General features: G+C 32.9%; 2 protein-coding genes across 2 annotated transcripts; both read right to left on the bottom strand.

Moving 5' to 3' along the window:
* Positions 1-826: 826 nt before the first annotated feature.
* On the bottom strand, positions 827-9,273 carry LOC149427025 (uncharacterized). Its single transcript, XM_089634704.1, has 4 exons — positions 9,124-9,273; positions 7,700-8,161; positions 3,899-4,065; positions 827-1,022 (listed from the first exon to the last, which is right to left on the bottom strand). The coding sequence occupies exons 1-4, from the start codon at positions 9,133-9,135 to the stop codon at positions 971-973; spliced, it is 693 nt and encodes a 230-aa protein (XP_089490830.1). The 5' UTR covers positions 9,136-9,273; the 3' UTR covers positions 827-970.
* A 10,565-nt stretch (positions 9,274-19,838) lies between these two features.
* Positions 19,839-21,753, bottom strand: LOC149427026 (uncharacterized). The gene is made up of 4 exons (XM_089633980.1): positions 21,716-21,753; positions 20,939-21,430; positions 20,619-20,785; positions 19,839-19,968 (listed from the first exon to the last, which is right to left on the bottom strand). The coding sequence occupies exons 1-4, from the start codon at positions 21,725-21,727 to the stop codon at positions 19,914-19,916; spliced, it is 726 nt and encodes a 241-aa protein (XP_089490106.1). The 5' UTR covers positions 21,728-21,753; the 3' UTR covers positions 19,839-19,913.
* Between the last annotated feature and the right edge of the window lie 1,441 nt (positions 21,754-23,194).

The raw sequence follows: 23,194 nt of genomic DNA on the forward strand, positions 1-23,194 counted from the left end.
AACCAGAACGCGCTTTGCCACTAATAACACTCTTAGATTCTTTTATTTAAAATAAAGTATCTTATTTTCACTACGGTCTTCCTAAAGGTTATTTCATGTTTTTTCTCAGTGAAGATATTGATCATATTGTCAAACTAAAAGCTAAAAAAATGTAGCTCAACGGATATTGATCAATCATTCAATAGTTTAGCAAAAAAGTTTGGAATTCAATACAAAAAATAACAAGAGCGTTTATAATAATTAATTGAAAATTATATTTGGTACAAAACACAACAACACTTTTTCTGGTAGATAATGATGACAAAAAGTAGGGTTTTTGTTCTTATTAGTAAAATATGCTTTTTGTCAATAACAGCAGATTTTTTTTTGTTCACAGTTAAGTAGGTACCTAATGAAAGCATTTTCTTTGTTCGGAGTAAATTAACATTTTTGTGTGAACAAAAGTTAACTTTATTATATTTTTATTAATTTTATTTGGTTTTCATTTGTATTGTGTACATGTTAATGCGATTGGAATTGTATATCGTATTGAATGTCTTTAGAACTATGCGATGGGAACAAATATATTGGTACAATGGCATGAATCCAACCTTCTGAAATGTCACGTATTCTTAAGTTGTTACGGAAGATTTAGGCATTGAAGACGCCTAATATGTAGTGAACATTTTTGTCAAAGGTTCAAGCTAATAAATAATTTAAATATAAAATGTCTAACCTAATCTCTTTAGTTATTGAAACTTATCTTTTAATTAGTTTTATTGTTTGTGAAAAACTTATTTAAATTTATTGAGAAGTATCGCCATTTTATTTAAAAAAACGATGTATATAAGTTTTGAAAAATTTTATTCATTTTTGTACAAAATATATGTATATAATTTAAGTTAGTTACATATGATTACTGGAAGATACGGCATCAATATGAAGCATAAGGTAACTGTCTGGTAGGTGAGATAATAGCAGATATTATTTCCTACCACTTGGAGGCGTGGATTCCGGGGGTTTTGTGAACTACTGCTTGGAATCTAGAAATAAATTAAACAATGCTTCATTTTATATACGACATCAAGTAAAGGCAACAGGAAAGAGAGGTGAAACAATCCAAAGTAGTACTCGTAAATGGACTACATCCTAGACATAGACAACCAGGAAACCTTCACCACGTGCCTTTTCTCCATTTCCTTCCCTTCCCTACTAAATTTAGCCTCACAACATACCGCAATTGGAGATGCCGTAGTCTCACTGGCTTCAGACAGTTGGGAGCAGTTGCGAATCTTGTGCGGTTTTACAAAAAAACACTTTTATTTAAACCATTCAATATGGATCGTCACTCACTGTGGGAACTGGTTGTACTACTAACAAGACACTGTCGTCTCAGGAGACCCATGCATCTGTTGGGAATGAGAAAACGCCAATAGCGGGAAAAAGTGAAGAAAAGTAATGGGAAAAAGGATCAGCTACCCGGGAAGATACATTGTTGACCCAGGAGACGAATATCCAACGAAAACACTGATGAATTTTATATATTAAGATTCTTTTTCTTCTTAATAAGAGCTGCAGATTAAATAATTTATGTACAAAAATTTCCGCAAACCTGATCAATGCATATTTTTCGACGTTAATATAACGCAAGATATAAGTCAATGATTCACTTAAATTATCGTGTTAATATTGTAATGAACCAATCCATGTGATTTATCTATAAATAATATAATCCAATGCTCGTTTTCCCACAATGCCGTAAGTAACGATGTGCATTATTGCATATTATCTCGAACACGATATAAACAACACAGTGCTGATTGCGCTTTAAGCGACTTTAATCACGAAAATTCTACCTAGCAAAGATCAACCCAAGTATCTTAGAAACATGTAATAATATCCTTACGTAGTATTATAATAAATATTCCTAGTCATTACGAGGTTTGTGTAGTTGTACCCGTGTGAATTGGGCTAAGGTGCTTTAGCTGCATTATTTCAACGACTTGTTGTTTTCATAGATTCAAATCTGCGAGGTTTTTCAATGCAGTCACATATGAAATGACAGATTTTCGCTAGGTCTGGAGGTGGAAAATCACACGACGACAATGGCATTCGTAGACGATTTCTTCACTCCAATTACATACACACTGCGGGCGACACAATGCTGTGTTTTGTTTTGGCTTTAATCATTCAAACAATGCAGATTTACTCAGATACGCAGGTCACTAACTATGAACTGGCTCTAAAAGAAATTGTACGATAAAAATTATACGCATTGACTTTGAAAGAATGTTAATGAAAAGATTTTTCAAAAATGTAATTTGAAGATTTTTTTCCTTTCAGTCACTTATTTATTTATAAACAAATTTTTTAACGAGCACGGAGAAAACTTGATAAAAATTTTGCGAATTTATTAAAAGTCTTATCAAATTATTCGAATTCGTGTTAAAAACGGGACTGCTCAAAACGGGACATTAGAATAAATTGACAGATTTTATAAAAAAATATCAGTTAAACACTAATATGTTTGTTTTGATGATGTCGGAATACGTGTTCATAAAAAATCAAATATTTTTGCATCTCGTCATTATATTTATCAGGATAAGGGCAGCTGCACGTGTTCCGATGTATTCTGAATGTACTAATATTATGCCTGCTATCACGTTTTTAATAGGGTTTTAATAAATCAGCCATACAATTTTTTCTCTGGTTTTATTATTAAATATGAATATGTATATATTTGTTCATGGGGATGAAGAGGAAGGGAAGTGAGGCGTAGCAGTTTGAATCAATGAAAATAAAATAAATTAAAATATACATTATTCTGTCAGTGGTGACAAAGTTTTTTGGTTGTGTACAACATATTAATTGAGTGACTGGTCACATTGGGCAATAACTAAAGATGCGCGAATAATTACTAAAGATCACACCTGCTAACTTGTTTAACGAGTATTAATAAATTTAAAAAAAAATCATTAATCTGACCTTAGTGTCCGAAATGTGAGTAATTAATTTGATTGTGCAACTTACTTGTTCCATGTTTATTGACTAACCGGATAGAAAACATTTTTAGAAATCGAACAAAAAATTTTTTTTTTACCATCGTATAAATATCAACGGGTTAAAACTGTTTTTTTTTTCAGATGAGAGGAATTATAAAATTAAACGGAGGATATCTAGTTTTTGTACAAATAAATATATACGTCGAGTCATTAGTACCGTAATGTGTCGCAAAATTATTAGTTCCGTCAATACTTACAGAATTTGCAGAATCTCAGTTTACCGACTCGATTAAAAGCCAAACAGTGTCTTATTGTACTACGAGCTTTAGTTAAATGCCAATCTTTCGTAAACAAACATGCAGCCTCTCCAATAATAATGAGAGGCTATGTTATTTTAGTTAATTGGATTGTTAAAACAAACTCATCAATTTAACTGAAGAATTCAGATGTCAACATATGTTTAATGTTCATTTGAACAAATTAACGTTCAAGGAATTCTAGAATTCCGCTTCGATTTACGCACAAATAATCATTGAAATATCACTTAGTTTCAATTTTTAATTAATTACTGCAAAGTCAAATTTCAACATTTCCCGACCATTTTGATGCTACGTTTGATCTTATTAGTATGATATGACGCTTACCGGAAGGTTTTCGACGCTCAAATCATGACACAAACCAAGAACCTAATAAAAAATTTAATGCGCCCCATGTAATTCCATTGTTTCATCCGGTTGTTTCTTGCAGTAGTTTAGTTGAAACTTAGCGTTATTTCAATAATTTGTGCAGAATTCCAGATTTTTACCAAAAATGCGATTTAAAAAATGTTTGAATGATGAAATGTAGCTCTTTATAAGTGTCTAATTCCATCTTGAATATGTCATATTGATTTCTGGATTGAATAGATGGATTCTCACCCGCTGTGGTCATCAGCCGTATAGTGGACGGTCCTGATGGAACCGTCTGGCTCCACCAGGGAGTACTGTCCCTTCACCACATCTCCTTCCCTGACTTCCGAAGCGCTCTTCTGGTCCCCGGTGTGGTGGTCTGTAACGCCGTAGCCGTATTTGTACGATGGGTAGGCCTGGAATACAACAAATAATATTAGAACCATTAACATAGATTATGTGAATTCCGCTAGAATTTTTTTTCCTAAAATCCAGATCGGGATGCAGTGAATGTATTCATGTCATTAACTAGAACAAATAAACACTCGTAAGTTTATTTTAGACCTCATTTTTTTCATTTGAAAAGAGTAATAATAATTTGTAGAATATCAAAAATTATTTAAAAAAAGAGTAAAGATACATTACTGAGACAACGCGCGTGGTTTTCTTGAACCGAGTCCAGTGAACATACTTTAGCGGGCCGTTCATTTAGCCAATATATTTTATTCGTGCACACATATTCTTTGAAAGTTTATCCTTTTCATAAGCGGTGATATATTTTTGGTTTGATTAGATTAATATAACGTATCTAGTATTTTTATAATCTCATTGGTTGGCAAGCGAGGCATTGAATTCGAGAAATCGAACCACGTTTATCACAAATCTGCCACACGAGTTAAAAACACGAGAAAAAAAAATTTTACGATGGAAAGAAAAATGATCATATCTAACGGAGTCTAAAATGTATGTGTAAAATGTTTTCGAACAAATGTATAATGTTATTATTGTCATTTGAAACATTGAAATAATATGTATTATTAGGAAATAGTGAATATGGTTAAATATTACAAAAACCATAGGATTCATATACTGCATTTGTGAAAGATAAGCGGTGATATATTTTTGGTTTGATTAGATTAATATAACGTATCTAGTGTTTTTTATATTTTCATTGGTTGGAAAGCGATGCATTGAATTCGAGAAATTGAACCACATTTATCACGACCCAAACTAGATGTAAAAACTGCCAAATACATCGAAAAATTTCGAAATGATACTCAAAATTGCCGATTTGAAGTGATTATCTCGTTCATGATGTTATTTCTTTGTCAAGTAACAACAGTAATTATGAGTAGATTAATGATCGCATAACAAGTTAGATTTTAAGTAGAACTTGACAAAAAACTGAATTCATTTGAATTTAATTAGGGTCGTGCCAACACGCTCAAAGAATACTATGCTTGTAGTAATGATTCGAGTCAAACACGCATGGTAGGTACTTGTTTTTTTCCCAGACCTTATAAAGTGATTTGCATTCGAATTATCTTATATATGTACACACTATGCAGATAGTGCATTCCATTTTTTCATGTAATGAATGTATTAATTATTATGATTTCTGAGAATCTATGAATATAATCGATAAACATTTTTTTTAAAGTTTGTATAACCCTCTCAACGACGGACACACATCTTAATTGAATCTTCGCAACAATAACTATTTTCAATAAGTCGTTAAATTGTGCACCGATCACGTATTAAATCTATTTAATACCGTGATCGGGAAAACTGGAAACACAGTATTATTAAAGATTTAGTCGATAAATAAAAGTATTGTATATGACGCCAGGTATAAACTTTCCTAAATAGCTCAGTTGTACAAAACTATGATTTGGTTCGTTGAAGTTTTTGAAGATGAAATAACGTTCCCGGTGGTAATCTTTTTTCTTTTGCTTTTTCCTATTACAAATATTGAAATAAAAACCTTGTTTTAGTGTTCAATTATTATGTCCTTATGCGCTTTGATCTATATAGAAGAATGTGCAAATATAAAGGATTCAATCGTCTTCAATCTTTTTTTCTGATACGGATAAAATATCCCTGACCACAATCGAAAATGTCCTTTCAAATCGGAGAGTTGAACTGACCATACTAATTTAGACGATTTATTGTCATTAGATAAAATTGGTATCATCTTGAATGTCGACTATTATAAACATTATCATAAATAAAGCAATGATTAGAATGATATCGAGGTCAGTGGATGCACGAACTCGGCAGATACGCATTTACCTGGCTGGTATCGTCATTATTTCGAATATAAACTTGTAATTTTAACAACCTTTGAACGGTATTTAAAGCAAATCCATGAATGAGATTTACATAAATTTCTGCAACTAAATAGATTTTCATTTCTCGTTTGCGCAATGTTAAAATGCAGATAACCACTCGAGAAGGTAATTAACAACGTTTATTAACACGGTATAGCAAAATTAAATTTTTATTAATAGGATTTAGCAACACGGTATGTAGTTATTTTAATCTATTCAGCCATCAGTAAATTATTAATGTTTTTAAAGTAATGATTTTGGATAGTGTGTTATTTATTATACCGATCAATACGGTTTGCAGATGATGGACACTGCAACGCTGTCCGAAACGTCGGCTAAAGAAGGAGTTAGCGCAACACGGCATAACACCCCAAAAACAAACAACAAAAATGCTTTTGGCCGTGAGAATCTAAAAACTTTGGATCCATCTTCACTAGCGATTGATGGCAATTTGAAAGTTGTAAAAAACGATGTGGCAAACTCGTCCTTCTCTCGACCGCTTTTCTTATTTTGTTCCTACTATCTAGTTATTTTATTGAATTTATTATTTAGTTAAACTAGTCCCAGCGAGATCTGTCATCGGCATTCGTCCTCTTCCTTCTCACGCGTCTTATTTGAAAACGAAAAAGACAGAAGATACTAGAACGCGTCGTCACGTATGACTTCTCGCTAGGATTAGTTCAGATAAATTCCTAAAACAATATGTCGATTGTTAATCATTATTACAAAGGAATTTTCTTTCCATAAAACTTAAAATTGTTATGGGACTTCAGCCTTCCATAGTGTATGTTATTAAATGGAACGCTTTAACGAAACTTTTTGTGGATGTAAAAAAGAGATCACGGTCTCCAACCTTGCGAACCATTAATGACTTATCGTTATTTAAACGGAACTCGCCTTAAAGGCACAATCTTATCGATTGAATTGATCTCACAGTTTTCCGTGGTGAGTATAACGATTATGTCTTTCGTAAATCAGCAAACTACTCTTTGAAAGTAGGTTTAACAATATCCTGCAGCATAAAAAGAGACGGACAGAATGAAAGCGAGAAACGACTTTCTTGTGGCGATTTTTGTAGAAAAATCTGTTTCTGTGCATCTTTTTGTGACATAAATTATTGGCGCTTACGAGTCATAAGTTTTAAGCATTTAGCTTCTAAACGACAGACATTGTGTTCATGAATCACTTACTTAATAAAAAGTGTTAAAAATATTGACGTAAAGAAATCTGCCACACGAGTTAAAAAAGCGAGAAAAAAGATTTTTACGATGGAAAGAAAAAAGATCATTTTTAATGGAGTGGTGTGTAAAATGTTTTAGAACACAGGTATAATGTTATTATTATCATTTGAAACATTGAAATAATATATATTACTAGGAAATTGTGAATATGGTTATATATTACAAAAACCATAGGATTCATATCCTGCCTTTGTGAAAGATAACGTCATGTCCGTGTGTTCAAACAATTAAATACAAATTTTAAGGAATGACAAACGTTTCAGAAATGCGTTTTTTTGGTTTTATAATCAATTAAAGCCTTAAAAGAGGCACAAACTGTCTTTTCAGATTCCAGTGAAGAATAAGATCTGAAGTAAAAGTTGTCTTCCTTTGAAAGTATACATATTTGTAAATGAAGCATATTTTGATTTTTGATATATTTGATAGTAAATTTGAATCAGATCGGCTCAGAAATAAAAGGTGATTTAATTTTAACTTACGTATGAATCAGTATGGTGGTGTGCTCCCTCATAACTTTGTGCAATAGGAGCGGCGTATCCGTGAGACACGACAGGGGCGTAATGCACAGCAGCTGCAGCGGGTGCTGCATAACCCAGGTTATATCCAGTATATCCACCCACATGGCTCGAGTCATAGTCCGAGTAGTCCTGCGCCCCGCTGGCTCCAGCGTAGGCGAGGTTGTGCCCCGCGTACCCCTCGCTGGCGTAGCCCTGTCCGTAGCCATGCACGGACTTAACGAGCCCCTGCGTGGAGGCGTCCAGCCCCTGGGTGGAGTAGTCCAGACCCTGGCTGGAGTAGTCAAGCCCGGAGCTGGAGTAGCGTGCGCCGTGCCCGTGGCCGTGGCTCGGTAAGTCGTGGCGCACGATGGACTGCGAGGACACGGCTCCGTGACCCAGGAGCCCGGCACTGCAAGCAGCCACCAACCCAAACAGCACTGCGATCTTAGAGAAGAAACAATATTGAAATTCATTAAATTTATGTAATTTTAAAAACGAGATATGAATTTGTTTGTAAATAAAATGTTCTTACTCGATTTACGCACAAATTAATTACTACAAGAGACTACTATTTTCTTCGGGGGAGAGTGTAAAAGATTTTAAAACGAAAGTTACAAATTTACCGTGTTTTGACCAATGATTATTCCCCATATTTAACTGTCATTGGTGTCAAGTTTGTGAGAAGGTTCCATGCCAATAATAATTTACACAAATGATTTACATAATCTGATCTGATACCATATTTTATGCATCTTTTCCATCTTTCGTTAAGTAAATTTTCATTTATTTTACTAATTAAATTTGAAAAAAAGAGTTATTTAGAAGTTAGCGAGTAAAGATTTTTTTTCAAAATTTGTTTTAAATGTTATGGATACAAAAAAATGCAATGAATGCAAAACATCATCCTAATTTTCTCAGAAGTGGAGAGAAAACAACTTTCATACATACACCCCACAAATTAAGGGATGGCGTTGTACGAGTACACGAGTTAGTTCTTGGTGTTTAATAATTTAAAAAAAAATGTACACTAATCAAGAAACATTACTTTTGATTTCATAAGTTAAACAAAATAAAAGTATTTTTATTACCAGACCACTTTGTTAAATGATAAATTGTGGCGATTAAAAAAAAAATTAATAAAAAGCTTTAATATCATGACCATTTTAATTAAAATAAAAACCTTAAAATATGTTGATGAAATGTAATTTAGTTAAAAAAAAATTTTTTTTTTTCAAAATTTATGACTTCTGAAACTGCATTAAAAATAATGAATATTGAAGCCAAAAAATTCAAAATTTACAAATTTTTTGGTTTTACCTACAATTCGAAAAACTATTTGAATTAAATTAATTATTAAATTGTTTTAAATAATTTAAAGCAAATATACGCCACAAACGTAGACTTACTTTGGAAAACATGATTAGGATGTGCGCGGGAGTGCACCACTTTATGAACTGTGCCTCAATTCAAAAAACCCCGGCACTTTTATAGCAAAAGCAAAGAACGCCCATACAATGGCTGGTGCAGCGGTTGCCAAACTCAAACAATGGAAGCTTCTCGGACCAACCAGGCGACCAACCAACAGCCACATTCACCCGATCTGCTCGCTACGATCTCGGCCACGAGAACTTTTCTCGTCATTCCACATTCAATTGTTACTAAATTTTGACTTTTATGATTTTCACGATCTGTTAACGCTTCAAGAGCATTGGGTGAACCTTGTTCTTGGATCATTGCGTTGGTCCATTAAAGTTGCTTTGATGTGGGGTGACCATTTTTTCCAAATGTTTTTTTTTAAATTAGCTGTACACTGGAAGCCCTAAGGAAAAAAATACCCTAAGGGCCTATGTAATCTTTGGGGATGCAGTTTGGAGGGTCCTTTAAGGGAAATGAAGGAGATGAATTTCTGGGAAGGAAAAATGTGTGAGAGGTGGGTAGGTGTCTGGGGGTCAATGTGTCGAGGAATGACGGAATTATGAATCCATCCCTCCCACAGCGGTGCAAGGCCATGGGTCGAGATAGTCCGGCTAAAAAGTCAAAATGTCTCCCTCAACCAGTCTCTTCCGATCCGACCCACCACGTGGCAGGTGGGGAAACGCATTCACCGCCAAGACCTAGACAAACCTCACCGCAAGAACCTCTGCTAAGTTACCAAACGTAGCAAAATATTTGGGGTGACCCTGTTGGAGGAGTGTTGGTTGTCCAATACATGATTCCCGGGGCGGCGGTACCTATACCCGCCTCCCAAATAAAATACTACGTTGTTTTAATCCAAAATAGAGAAACAGTAACTTCTTATTGTGAGTTATGGCAATTTTGTACCTACCTTTAAAATGCACATGTTTCTTATAAATTAGAACTTTAAAATATTAAATGATGGCACTGGAAAAATATTCACAATAACTGTAATTTATATCTCTTATTTCTAGAAATAAAACTAATTTTTCTTTCACTTGGTCTTCAGTTATAAGTCGCAAAGTATTGTTTGTGAAGTCTTTCATCGTTTGTCGATAAACGAATAAACGTCAGGCGTAACAGTGCTCGGCGATCATACTAAATCGGTATATTTAACGTAATAGGAGAAATGCCCATCTACCTGCCTATATATAAAGCCTAGAGAATCACACTTCTTGCTTTTATTACGCGACGACAATAGAAATCTTGAGAACATTAAATAAGAGTAAGGGGGAAAACCATCACTTGGTTTCTTCTCAAAATTATATAACTTAAACTGAGATAAGTTTCATGTGAATAGTTACGTATACTTACACTATTAGTGCGTACTCTCGGTTTAAAACGTCCATAAAATTAACATGATGTGATATAACCACAGAATCATACGAAATGTTACGTTGAGATCCTTTTCAAACAAAGCGTTGATGGCAATCACAAAAGTGATAAAAAATATGCGTCGTAATTAAATATAACGGATATCATATTAAAAGTTATGGAGTATACAATTGTTTAAGTTTTAAAATGAAAAATAGGTTGAGGCGATGCCATACGTGGTAATGCAAAATCATGGGTTTTTGGTTTGAAAATTTGGTCACCTAGAAATGTTTCAGATGCTTTAATTAAATACTGCGAGTAGAATACATCTTTACCTTTAAAATAATCGTCAATTTTTTTTTTGTCTTTTTATAAGCCCAGAAAAAAATAATGTATGATAACTATGAAAACTGCTTTAAAGTTCAAAATCTCCTACTTACGAACCCATTTTTGCTTATGATTTTATTGTATAATGTGGAAAATTAAGTTATTTATAAAATGATCGGAAAAAAATGAACTATTTATGCCTGAACATCCACAAAATAAAATAAAAGGCACTTTTAAGCCATGTTTTTTTCTTGCATAAATCAAAACAGGCGGATGGTGTTAAGCGGCAATTTAAACCTTATCGCCATCTACGTAAGGGTTGTTATTGATAGCGGCTCAATTTAAAATATTACACGACGTAGTGCATCGCCTTAAGATGTATTGTATACATTATGATTTACGATTAAAAAAACATTTACTAGTTAGTAGCCTATTTTTTAAAACTGTGTTTGATTGTGGTTTCCACCTCACTAGTTTCATTGGATTTTCATCAGTTTTAAAGTAACATGAAGATGGACAATTTTGTTTTTACGCCCTAGAGTGCGTTGAACAAATGTTAATGGAAAAATATATCACAATATACCTATTTGGTCAGAGCATAGCTTATTTCAAATACACAAAAAAGGTATCTCGTAATTTAAAAGAAAATTTCTCAAAAAAGCATTATTTCTGATGGAATAGATTTTTTTAAGGAATCACATAAATCAATAGCCACATGAAAATTGACCCCAACCAAATAAAAAAAAACAAATACGAATTACAAAGATGTAAATATAATTGCGTTATAAAATAATACACCTGTTTTCACAATTTAAACTAATTATTTTTATCAACTTTTTCTTATTTCAATCAAACAAAATGCAATTGTGAAGAAAATGTGCATTTAACTGGTGCAATGTGATTGTTTAAGCCTAATTTTTATATTTCATTAGTACTATTCACATTTACAAGAGTAGTAGCGCAGAATTCGGATGATTCTCACGTTTAGTTGCAAAATAGAATTCATGTAATGTTTACCATAATATTATACGGAATGTTAAGTGTATTGCACGAAAAAGGTAATTAATTCAAATATTGCATTAAAATCACAAGAGTTCATAATACAGCGGAGAACGCAGTTAGTAATTCTTACCACTTCATAAATTATTTCAGAATAATGTGTAATTTTGTAAAAAACCAGCTATTGTTTTGCTAAATTTCACGAACGCATTTTACGAGCAATATTGTACAGCTGGCAATTTTTTTCGTAATACTCGTAGTATTAACATAACTTGTATTTGGAAGTGCATATTGGACATTGGTTTCACGGGTTTTATTCTGAAAAGAAAACTGAAACACCATTTTTTGTTCTAGTCAAAAAAACTATTACTTTACACGTTGAATTCAATCGGCACTAGAACTGACCCATCTAAAAAAAAAAGATTGAAAATATCCAATTTTTTTCATATTCATTTACTGCCGTAGCGCCTTTCAAACTCTTAATAGGTAGGTATGCTGACAAATAAATAAAATCAGTAAGAAGATACAACAATCTTCAAAAAATCATCAATTATGGCGGTGAGATCTGAAAATATCTCATACGTAGGGTTTTGGGTGTGGGTAACGTATTTGGTTTTTTTAAGGAGTCATTTTGAGGATTTTATATATAGATACAAATTATTAGGTACATGTTAAGAAAAATATTTACATAGTAATACATATGTGTGTATTTTAATCCTGTATTTTTTAAGTGCTAAATATAAAAATTCCATATTTTGAGCCATTTTCAAAAGCAGAGAGGACATCAACACATCAATAAAATTTCTCAATCAAAGACCGGTCAAATGCTGCAGATGATTTCATTGTATATCAATAAGCAGTGATAAAATAGACATATTATTTGACACGATCTTTCTTCATCATCGTTGATTTTAGATCGATTAAATTTATATTGCTGGAAAACCTGTTATTATACCTGGATATGTTGTTGATTTAATTGAAATACTTAATAAATTATTTTCGTATTACCTGTGTCTTGACCTATTTTCATTATATATTATAATTGTTACCAACTTTCTTTTTCGGGTGTCGTTTTTCTAACGCAAAACTTCCTATTCAATTTAGAGTAGTGTTAATCGCTTCCGATATTTCGGTAGTATTCAATTAATCTAAAGAAAAACATGTAAAGCGAACTTTGGTTTAGCGGATACCGCATGAAAGTAATTTTTGCCCCCAATAAGAACACTTCTCCTAGGGCATATAAAATAATAAGCTCAATAAAAATATTGATGAATAGTTTTCCAAAATGCATTTTTTGTATAAATCCACCAATTAACAAGTAAGATAAAGTACCTCGGTACATATAACAAATCCATCTATTAACAAGTAAGATAAAGTACCTCGGTAAATATAACAAATCCATTTATTAACAAGTAAGATGAAGTACCTCGGTACGTACAACAAATCTATCAATTAACAAGTAAGATAAAGTACCTCGGTTCCTTTTAAAAATCCATCTATTAAAAAGTAAGGTGAAGTACCTCGGTTCCTTTTAAAAATCCATCAATAAACAAGTAATATTTTTTCACTACAAAGTTGTCCGGGATTTACGCGGGGTTTTTTCTAAATCAGAAGCAAACAGTATTTTTCCCTTTTTTTAACGTCAAGTGAGCAAAATTTTATTAAGAAGTATCAAAATTCTGATTAAGGAGTTAGAAAGGGGGACGAGGATAGTTTTTCAAAATGTCATGTAAACAGTGACCTTCCTCGTATTTTGAAGGTCAAATGTGCAACATTTCATCAATCCCAGAAAGAAACAGTAGATTTGTATATAAATCAAAATCCACGCCGCCCGTCCACTACAGACACCCTTCCATACAAAATAAATATTCATAAAAAGATAGATATGTTTGAAATGTATACTTCCTTTCTCTATATTTTTAAGTTCATCTCAACAAATAACGTTAGAATTCGTGATTTTTTAAGGGTCTGCGCTTTTTCCATTTTCAAGTTAGCATTATTTAGTTACTAGATTTACTAACATAATATCCCGTAATTTTTCACATACCTGCGGTAGTATAACACAATTTTTTTGTGATTTTATAACCATTGTTTATTTTTTTGCTTTAAAAATACATAAAGATTCAGTTTGTTTGTTTGATAACTTTATCCTTCGTGCAAATTGTGAAAAATCCATACAAATGGTCACTTAAACGCTTACGAAATCGCAGGAAATTAGCCGTAAACGCCGTGAAACTGCCGGCGTACAAGTATAGTCCGGAGTCCTTCTGTGAGAGGAAACTGACTTTTCTAATATACGGTGCCATTTCACAATTGCCAAGGCTATGTGATCTACATCACGATCGGGACTGGATACGTTTGTTACCCGGTAATAGTCCGTACCCTTTTTAACCTCCACGCTCTGTCCAACGCCATGATTTATTTCAAATCTAAATATTTACGACTATGAAAAGTGGTTGTTTCTTACATTATGATCAAAGGTTTGAATGGGATAAATTATGATAATTAAAAATATATTTTAACATAAAATATGTTTCAAGACGAAAAGTTTTTCAAAGATTTTTGATCTTCTGGTGAGCAATTTAAGAATTGTAAATTTAGAGCTCGGCTGTTGCGAAGTCTGGTCAGTTTAAGAGCACCTACTTGACACAATAGGCATAAGGATCTATATCAATGTCACAATTCACAAACATATTATGTAGCAAGCTCGCAAAATTCCTTTCTTACGTAGTTTAGCAAATGAATATACTACTGATATCGCACATTTGTAATGTGAATATTCTATGTTTATATATTTTTTTTATGTCAAGATATTATTTCTGATATTTTCAGTCAATAATTGTACATTTTTTAAATCCAATTGTAAACGTAACTAAATATTTCTATTAAATTTTGATGGCCTCCGAGATCGAGGAATAAGGCTCTCGACGGCGTGCGCAAGTTAATTTTATTTGATTATTTTATGTTATTTCACGTGCGGAACGTTCCAGAGCGTAAGATACTCTTAATATCGCCCTGGTAAGACCAGACCGCCATTCAGATTTGTAGCCGAATACTTCCCAACCTTCCTCCCCCTTCTACTTACCGTTCCCGCTACCTTCAGCCTCACAACTTACCCCAATTGGGGATTTCTTAGTGTCACTGGCTCGAGACAATTGGGAGCCGTTGGGAATTTTGTGCGGTTTCACATTTAAAACAAAAAAATATTACTCGAGTAATTAGCACGTACGTAGAATTTTAATATTTAAAAAATAATGGTTATAAAAATCGGATAATTGTGAAGATACGTTAGATAGATATAGAAGAGATATAATATATGTTTATATATACATTTGTTTTTATTTTGTTATAATTTTATTTTTTATTAATATAATATATAGATAAATATATTTAGTAAGTATATCAGAGGACGAAAACTGTGTGTTGTGTTTTAAAAATCTTAAAGTAGGTATTCCACGGTAAATATTAACTCTGATACTATGACCATCGATATAGAATTCACAAGTTGCCATGAGATGAAAGAAACGCCATAGATCATCTTTAAATTCATAGATAAATCAAGTGTTAAAAACAATATGCTTGAAAAATTACCCACTTAACGGAAACACAGTTGCTTTTCTGGGAATGCTGCGCGGTAGGAGTTTTCAAGAAGATAAAGGAGCGATTTTATTGGAGCAAAAAAACTTACAGATTCTTGCAAAACAATGTGTAAACGTCTTTAAACGCTTTAAAAAATTATAATAATCCGTAAAAAAGACATGTTATTAAACGGAAAATGATAAGCAGAGCCCCAAGCAATATTTTGCTGTGAATTTTCAAAAAACAACGCTATATAAATCAGCCAAATATTATTATTTTTATTGCAGCTCTACTATTAACTAAAAAATTAATAATTAGTTAAAACCCCGCTCTGCGGATTTTTTGCTGCTAGGGCCTGCGGGCGGCATTTGGTTGGGCTTCGCCCAGTTTAAGTGATACTAACAACAGTTAAATTTAATAAGTACATATTAGGTCATTCACAGAGAGAGGGTGAGAATATATTGTAAATAGATTATTAAAATATAGTGCCCCTGGTGTGATATCTCACAAAGCGGCGCTATACAAATTGTCCAATAAATAAATAAATATAATTTTTACATTTTATTGCGTACATATGCATTGATATATAACGGGAATAGATAAAATAATGTAATCTTACTAAACTTTATTTCAATCACAAATAACTTTGTTTACATCACTTTATTATAAACAACCACCACATGTTTTATGAACGAAGTTCACCTCATCAGGATATAAAGCATTGCAAATAAATAATATTGAAATTTTAGAAATAAGAAAACATGTCAATATAAAATCAGATATAATTAATAAAAAAAAATTATAAACCCTCTTTAAAATATTTTCCCACTCACCTGGTCTTTTCCGTCTAACTCCTAATTTCGATAAACTCCGCCCACTCTTACCCCCCCCCTTACTTCCACTTCTTCTTTCCAATTGTAATCTATATTTAATTTTTGACTTCAATGTATACTTACTCCTGATGAGGTGAACTTCGTTCATCTAACATGTAGAGGTTGTATGTAATAAAGTGATGAAAACAAAGTTATTTATGTTTTAATAAAATAAATAATGCCATCACAAAGTGATAAGCTTCCAGAAGAAAACTTCATATTAAACGCATGTTAATGGTCAAGTAATTTTGCGTATTGTTAGATGCATATTTAAATATTCGCGCCAGTCATTTGGTTCGTTCTTATACCGCCAGAGGGGCAGAGTGGTCGAATTTTGTCTGCAGACCCACTTTAAGCGGGATCTAAGCGAAACATACGATTTGAATTCGACCAATCAGAGGGCCTACAACGTTCAGACGCTAGGGTAATAATACTAATCAGATACATTCTTTAAGATAAATAAATCAAATAGTTTCGTGAATATGACAAAAAATCTGGAACTGGAATCCGTAATTGAATAGCGAAAATGACTCATGCGGGGACAACAATCCAATGCAGAAGATTCCTATCACTTTTACGTATAACTCAAGTTCAGTAATACGATAATCAAATCTTTCATTTATTAACCACAAAACAGAAATCTCTAACGAGGGCTTAAAAATGTTGGAATTTTATATCTAGGCTAACCAGAAATTTTAACAGTATAAAGTATATTAAATTGTTATATTTTGCCTATGTAAGAAGTCAACTTGAGTACAATTCTCCTGTCTGGAACCCACATTATAATATACATGTACAAGCTGTTGAAAGAATACAAAACAAACGTACGCACGTTTTATAAATTTTAACATGGGTATTCCAGCAATTATGTTGAACTACAACGCTCTCTTGAATTATATGAATATGCTCAAATTGTCAGACAAAAGAATTTTCACTGACTTGGTTTTTCTATATAAAATTCTAAATGATTTAGTTGATAGTCCGGTATTGCTAGAGTTGATATTCTTCCGGATTCCACAACGTAATACTAGAAGTCAGGAATTATTTCAGTACATAAATTCTGAGACTAACTACCAAATGTATTCCTCTTTACCCAGAATACTAATGGAGGGAAATAATTATACCAAGTCAGTGGACATCTTCAATTTATCTTTAAAAAATGTAAAATGTTGTTAATGAAGAAATTCAGTTATGCACAATATATAATGTATATTTCTTAATATTCATATGTAAAAACCCCGAAAAGGGAGTTAATTTATAAATAATAAATAAATAACAATTATTGTAATAGTAAATGTGACTCAAAAAATGTAATGATAAATACTTTTCACTCGTTTTTAAACATCTCTTCAAATTATTCGTAATCCGCTTAAAAATGGGATTGTAGGCCTTTAACGAATGAATTGATAGGTTTCCTAGTAAACTTTCAATAAAACACGAATGTTTTATCGCGATGTCAAAACAAGTGTTCTAATATTATCGAATTTCGTGATTGTATATTATCAGGACAAATGTAGGCGCACGAAGATGTATTCCGATATATTAGGAATGTACTAAAAGTTTAATAGGAAAACGCAAAGGTAATTAACTAATATTTGTTGCATATTAATTAATTAGTCCTTAAATTATAATTAATAAATCAACTTAAATCGGTGTGGAGTAATTTAAAGAGTGAATGTCTAAATCCAATCAGAAATATTCTATTTCAATATATCTGCAGTTTCAGATGAAATGACCGCACACGGTTGTTTTCGTTCTGGCTTAATGCCTCCGTGAAAGATCAAGGTGATGTTTTACGTTTAAATGGCAGATTTAATTAATTAATATGTTTTTTTTTTAATGTGTATTTAATTATAAATCAGTGGGAAATTACACTACCGCGTACTGTTTTTCACGCATAGTTATTATCTTTCGTGGTTTGAAATCGTATTATGATATTTTCTCAGTGAAACAATGGATTAAATTAAATATTACGTTTTTTCGTGAGGTCGGTTCAGTGTTTACATTTTACTAAAGTCAACCGGAACACTGCTCAACTTTTAGATCCATATTGCTCCCGTTCCATAAATTTGTCATTTACATGGAACGTAAAAAATTCAATAATCATGTGAAATTTACAAGTCTCTGCTACAAAATGTTTTAGAAACCGAGTCCATGTTATCCCTAATCTATTAAAGTGAAATAAGTTGAAAAATGAAATATAATAAATCTCGTAATCGACTGCGTTAATAACTATCTGAATAAAGTAAATGAATAACTTATTGAAATAAACATGTGTATATAAAGACAGGTATACATAAAAAATAAAGACAGAAATATATATTTCTGTCTTTATTTTTTAATGTGAAACCGTCCAAGAAACCCAACTGCTCCCAACCGTCAGGAGTCACTGAGACAATGACATCCCCATCACTGTGATGATGAAGGTAGTGGGGAGGAGCAGGAGATGGGAAAGAGGAAAGTTGGGAAGTAGTTGGATATTCAGATCTGGATACCAAATACGGCCAAAGCCATATCAAGTAAAGTTTCAATTCTGAATTGTGGTATTACACAAGGGCGATACTAAGAGTAATCTGGAAAGTGCAGCAAATGTATTATATATTAATTTAAATATGTAAATTATGAAAAAGCATTGATTAATCACTTAAAAATTACTGGCGCAAGCCGGGAGTTGAACCCGCGACCTTCGACTTATATCGCGAAAAGGCGTATTCTACCAAACTCGTACCTTTTATTGGCTGGGAAAGCAACGTCACACATTTGTAATATTTATTTATTTTCACATTGATTTCTTCTAAATTAAAAAAAAAAATAGCGTTCCGGTTGGTACAGTTTTCCATTTCGTGCGCTGGATCATCCATGATAATGAAAACTGTGCGAACTTAAGATAATGAACAGAGTATAAGTATTTGGTGATAGATGTAAAATAAACACCCGAGATTAAAGCCCTTATGGATGGAACTTTCATTCCTTAACGAAATGTAAACAATTTATCATGAATAATTTTAAAGCGTAACACCTTTTACTTTAATTTAATTTGGTAGTGAACCAAAAAGACAAGTTTGTTGAAATAGACACTTTATGTGCGTGCAACAGAAGTGAATCAGTGAGGTGAGAGATTAGTTGGAGATCGGTTGAAGGTTAGAAAAATGTGTTGTGGAAACGATATAATAATTCAAACACGGAGAGGAATATAATACGTAGAATGATTATTTAATTAAATAAGATTATTGTACTGTAAGCACGCAACTATTATTACGGAAATCAAATAGCTAGCTACCTACTTACTTACATATTAGTGTCACAGTAGTTAGAGAATATTTTATTCCTTTGTCTTCGCGTGCATTGTCCATTGCAAAAAGTTTCATTGGAATTGTCAAGGATAGTAAGGTTTGTTTGACAAACAACAACCGAAATAGCTATCCATAATAAACATAACTTCATAAACCTGAAAAATTATTCTCAATGAGTAAAAATAAAAACTCCATTTCAATCACTCAAGTAAAATAAGAAGGTTTTTTGATGAAAATGTATATTTAGTAAATGAATACATGAATTGATTAACCTTAGCTAAAAATGGCACTTATATGTATATTATTTTCCAAAATCAACCAATTCCAAATATTTAATAAATATAATTTGGGTAAAGCTTAGTGGGAATATCCGTGTTGGGGAGCGTGGGAGTTGGTGACGACTGCGTTGAATCTGAAAAAATACAAAGAATATAAATTATTTACGTGGCAAAAAATATGACAAAGTAGATATACTCGTATAATCTTCCCCATTTTAATCTGAACAAAATATCGGAAGCTCCATAATTTATTTTAATTTTTTATATTATTTAACTGGGTGAGTAATGCGCGTGTTTGTTTTCGTTTTGTCAAGGTAACATAGTAAATATGCACTCACTGAAATGTACATTTTTAGTTATCTTCTGTTCTTGGCATTTTGGGAAGAGAATCGTACTATAGAAAAAAGCTTTACTATGTTTGACATTTTAAGTGAATCGTTCATTAAATATGTGCCGGTTTTGTTAGTTGTCTTTATTGACCATTTTATAAAAAAAGATGCTAAACAAATTAGAGAAATAAAATTTATGCTGCTTTGATTTGGAAATGGATAGTTTTGAAACATCAATTGCCGCATAATTAAGGGGAGTCGTTAGAAAAGGAGTAAATAACACGAGGATGGCAAGTTGGAGGAAGATGGCACTCTCAGGAGTCGTAAATGGTTGAATTTCATGGAAAAACATTTATTATTATTCGGAACAGGGTAACGAATTTTTATCGAAATTTGCAGAGATTGCTGTTTGCGCCATCTGAGATCTACAAAAAAGCGAAATAAAGAATCCTCACCCATTGTGGTCATCAGCGGAGTAGTGGACAGTCCTGACGGAGCCATCGGGCTCCACAAGGGAGTAGTGCCCCTTCACTACATCACCGTCCCTCACCTCGGACTGGCTCTTCTGGTCCCCGGTATGGTGGTCGGCCACGCTGTACTCGAACTTGTAGGCAGGGTGTGCCTAAAGTAAAAGGAAATGACATCGAGACTTGGCCTACTATTAACACAAATGCTTATAATTTATCTATCAACTGTGAATCCAGTAGTTTTTGAGAAACATTAAAATACTGGCTGTAAATTTTTGGTGATCGAAAAGAAAAACGTTAATTCTTACGTATGGTTCGGGAGCGTGTGCGTATGACTTGTATGCTGGGGCGGCGTAGGCAAGAGGAGCCGCGTAGGCCTTGAGGGCTGGGGCGGCATAACCGTGCGCGGGGGAAGCGTGACTCACGATGCTCTGAGAGGAGACGGCGTGGGAAGAGTGAGCTGGGGCGTAAGCCTTAAGGAGTGGGGCGGCATATTGCAATTGAGGGGCGGCATATTTCAGTTGAGGGGCGGCATACTGCAGTTGGGGGGCGGCATATTTCAGCAGCGGGGCGGCGTATTGCAGTTGCGGGGCGGCATATTGGTGACTGGGGGCGGAGTGGCTGACGATGCTCTGGGAAGACACAGCGTGGCCATGTCCGTTAGAGTAGGCGGGGGCGCCATAATGGCTTGGAGCAGAGTGGCTCACAATGCTCTGGGAGGACAAGGCGTGACCATGATGGCCGAGGGCGGGAAGCAGATCTGCTCCGACCAGAGCCACAAGGGCGGTAACGAACAAGATCTGAAAAATAAGACATCAATATTTAGTAAGGTACTTTAAATAATTGTAGAAAGTTACTTCTGTTATGTACCCATGATTTGAATTTACATAAAAAATAGCTACACTGAACTTAAAGTCTGCTGGGGAAGACAATTTTTTTTATCTGTGGAATTAAAACTTCAAATGGTACTATTAAATTGTACTCGTTTTTCATTAACTATTGAGGAAATTCTTGGTTTTATGACTCAATAGGAAAATTGGTGTGCCATAGAAATGACGCTACAAGAAAACATTGATAACACTTACCTTTGCAATCATTGTATAAATAAGTGTTCTGTATTGCTGCCCGAATACAACTGTGACAATCTGAATACTGGACATGGCTTTATACCAATTCGGATAAGTACACCAGGTACTTTTGATCGGGACCCTAAACAAGGCGGGTCCAAAAAATAACTCGTTACACAACCGTTCTAGCCTTATGTTGGTGTTCCGATAAGAAGGCAGCCGCATTAAAAACTATAAACTGTCCCCCATCGGGGGTTGCGACATGTTAACACATTATTTATATTTCGGGTATAATTATTATATTTATTTTTACGTATTCTATATAAAAGATATCATGTATAAGACAAATAAACAACGAATTTAAATACAATACTAACCATTACTCTACTGTACATAATCGAAAGTGATAATTAGTAACTAATCTTATCTCAAAGCTTTTGGTACGATACAAAAAATATTGATTTTTTTTCCCTAAGTCCTGATTTGATTCAAAGGAATTTTCCTTTTTTAACGGTTTTCGAGTTTCTTTCAAACTTTCATGTATTTATTATAATAATATTTTCGCCTTTTTAAAACCACATATTAATACTATCACATCTATTAAAGACCTTTTCGTCTCTATAAAGAGCCAGCATACTTTTCGCGAACACATAAATATTGTTGTTAATAAATCTTTCAAATAGTTGGTTCCATTGCAAGAATTACAATTACAATTAATCAAAGGACTTCAAAAAAAATAAATATCCTAAGAGCTCTTTACTACTCCTTGGTTCACCCCCATCTTGAATATGCTTGTGTCGTTTGGTCTTTTTATGCCGTCCATATTCGTCAAATGGAATCAGTTCAACTTTGGTTATTAAAAGGGATTGATGGGTTTTAAAGAGACAATTAATTACCCATCTGAAAAAATGAACTCTAAACCTTTCTTTTGATCAAATTTGTTTCTTCAAAATTATTAATTGTTTTATTATTTCACCTACATTCCTACATTTAAAAAATATATTTACATCAAATTTGTTAATTTTGTTATATTTCTAATATTTCAGTTTTTTTTTTTTAATATTTTGTTCGTTGCAATTTTCAAACGGTATTAAATAGCCTTGAACGCCGAAACAGCTTTCACAAAGATAATAATCTAAAATACTTGCAGAACTTAATAACGCCCTTGAACTCCGAAACAGCTGTCACAATAATAAAATACTAACAGATCTTAATAATAACATTATTATTTTTCATTTACATTCCATTTTACAAAAAATAGTGGAGTTCTACGATTACAATTTTTATTTTTAATTTTTTTATTTTTATTTATTATTGAATTTTTTGTGGATAGTTACATAAAATATTGAAAACTGTAAAAAAAATATTGTGATAAATAAACGTATTTAAAAAACAAAACCACGAAGGCGAAGCCTGAGTGTGGGTATTATAAGTAGTTTTATCTTATTTCCATGGTTTAAGTGGAGATACAATATCAAATATAAATTTAATTTATTT

This window comes from Hesperophylax consimilis, chromosome 1 (genome assembly GCF_061612785.1).
Source record: "Hesperophylax consimilis isolate HC1 chromosome 1, BYU_Hcon_1.0, whole genome shotgun sequence".
In the NCBI taxonomy this organism is placed as follows: Eukaryota; Metazoa; Arthropoda; class Insecta; order Trichoptera; family Limnephilidae; genus Hesperophylax; species Hesperophylax consimilis.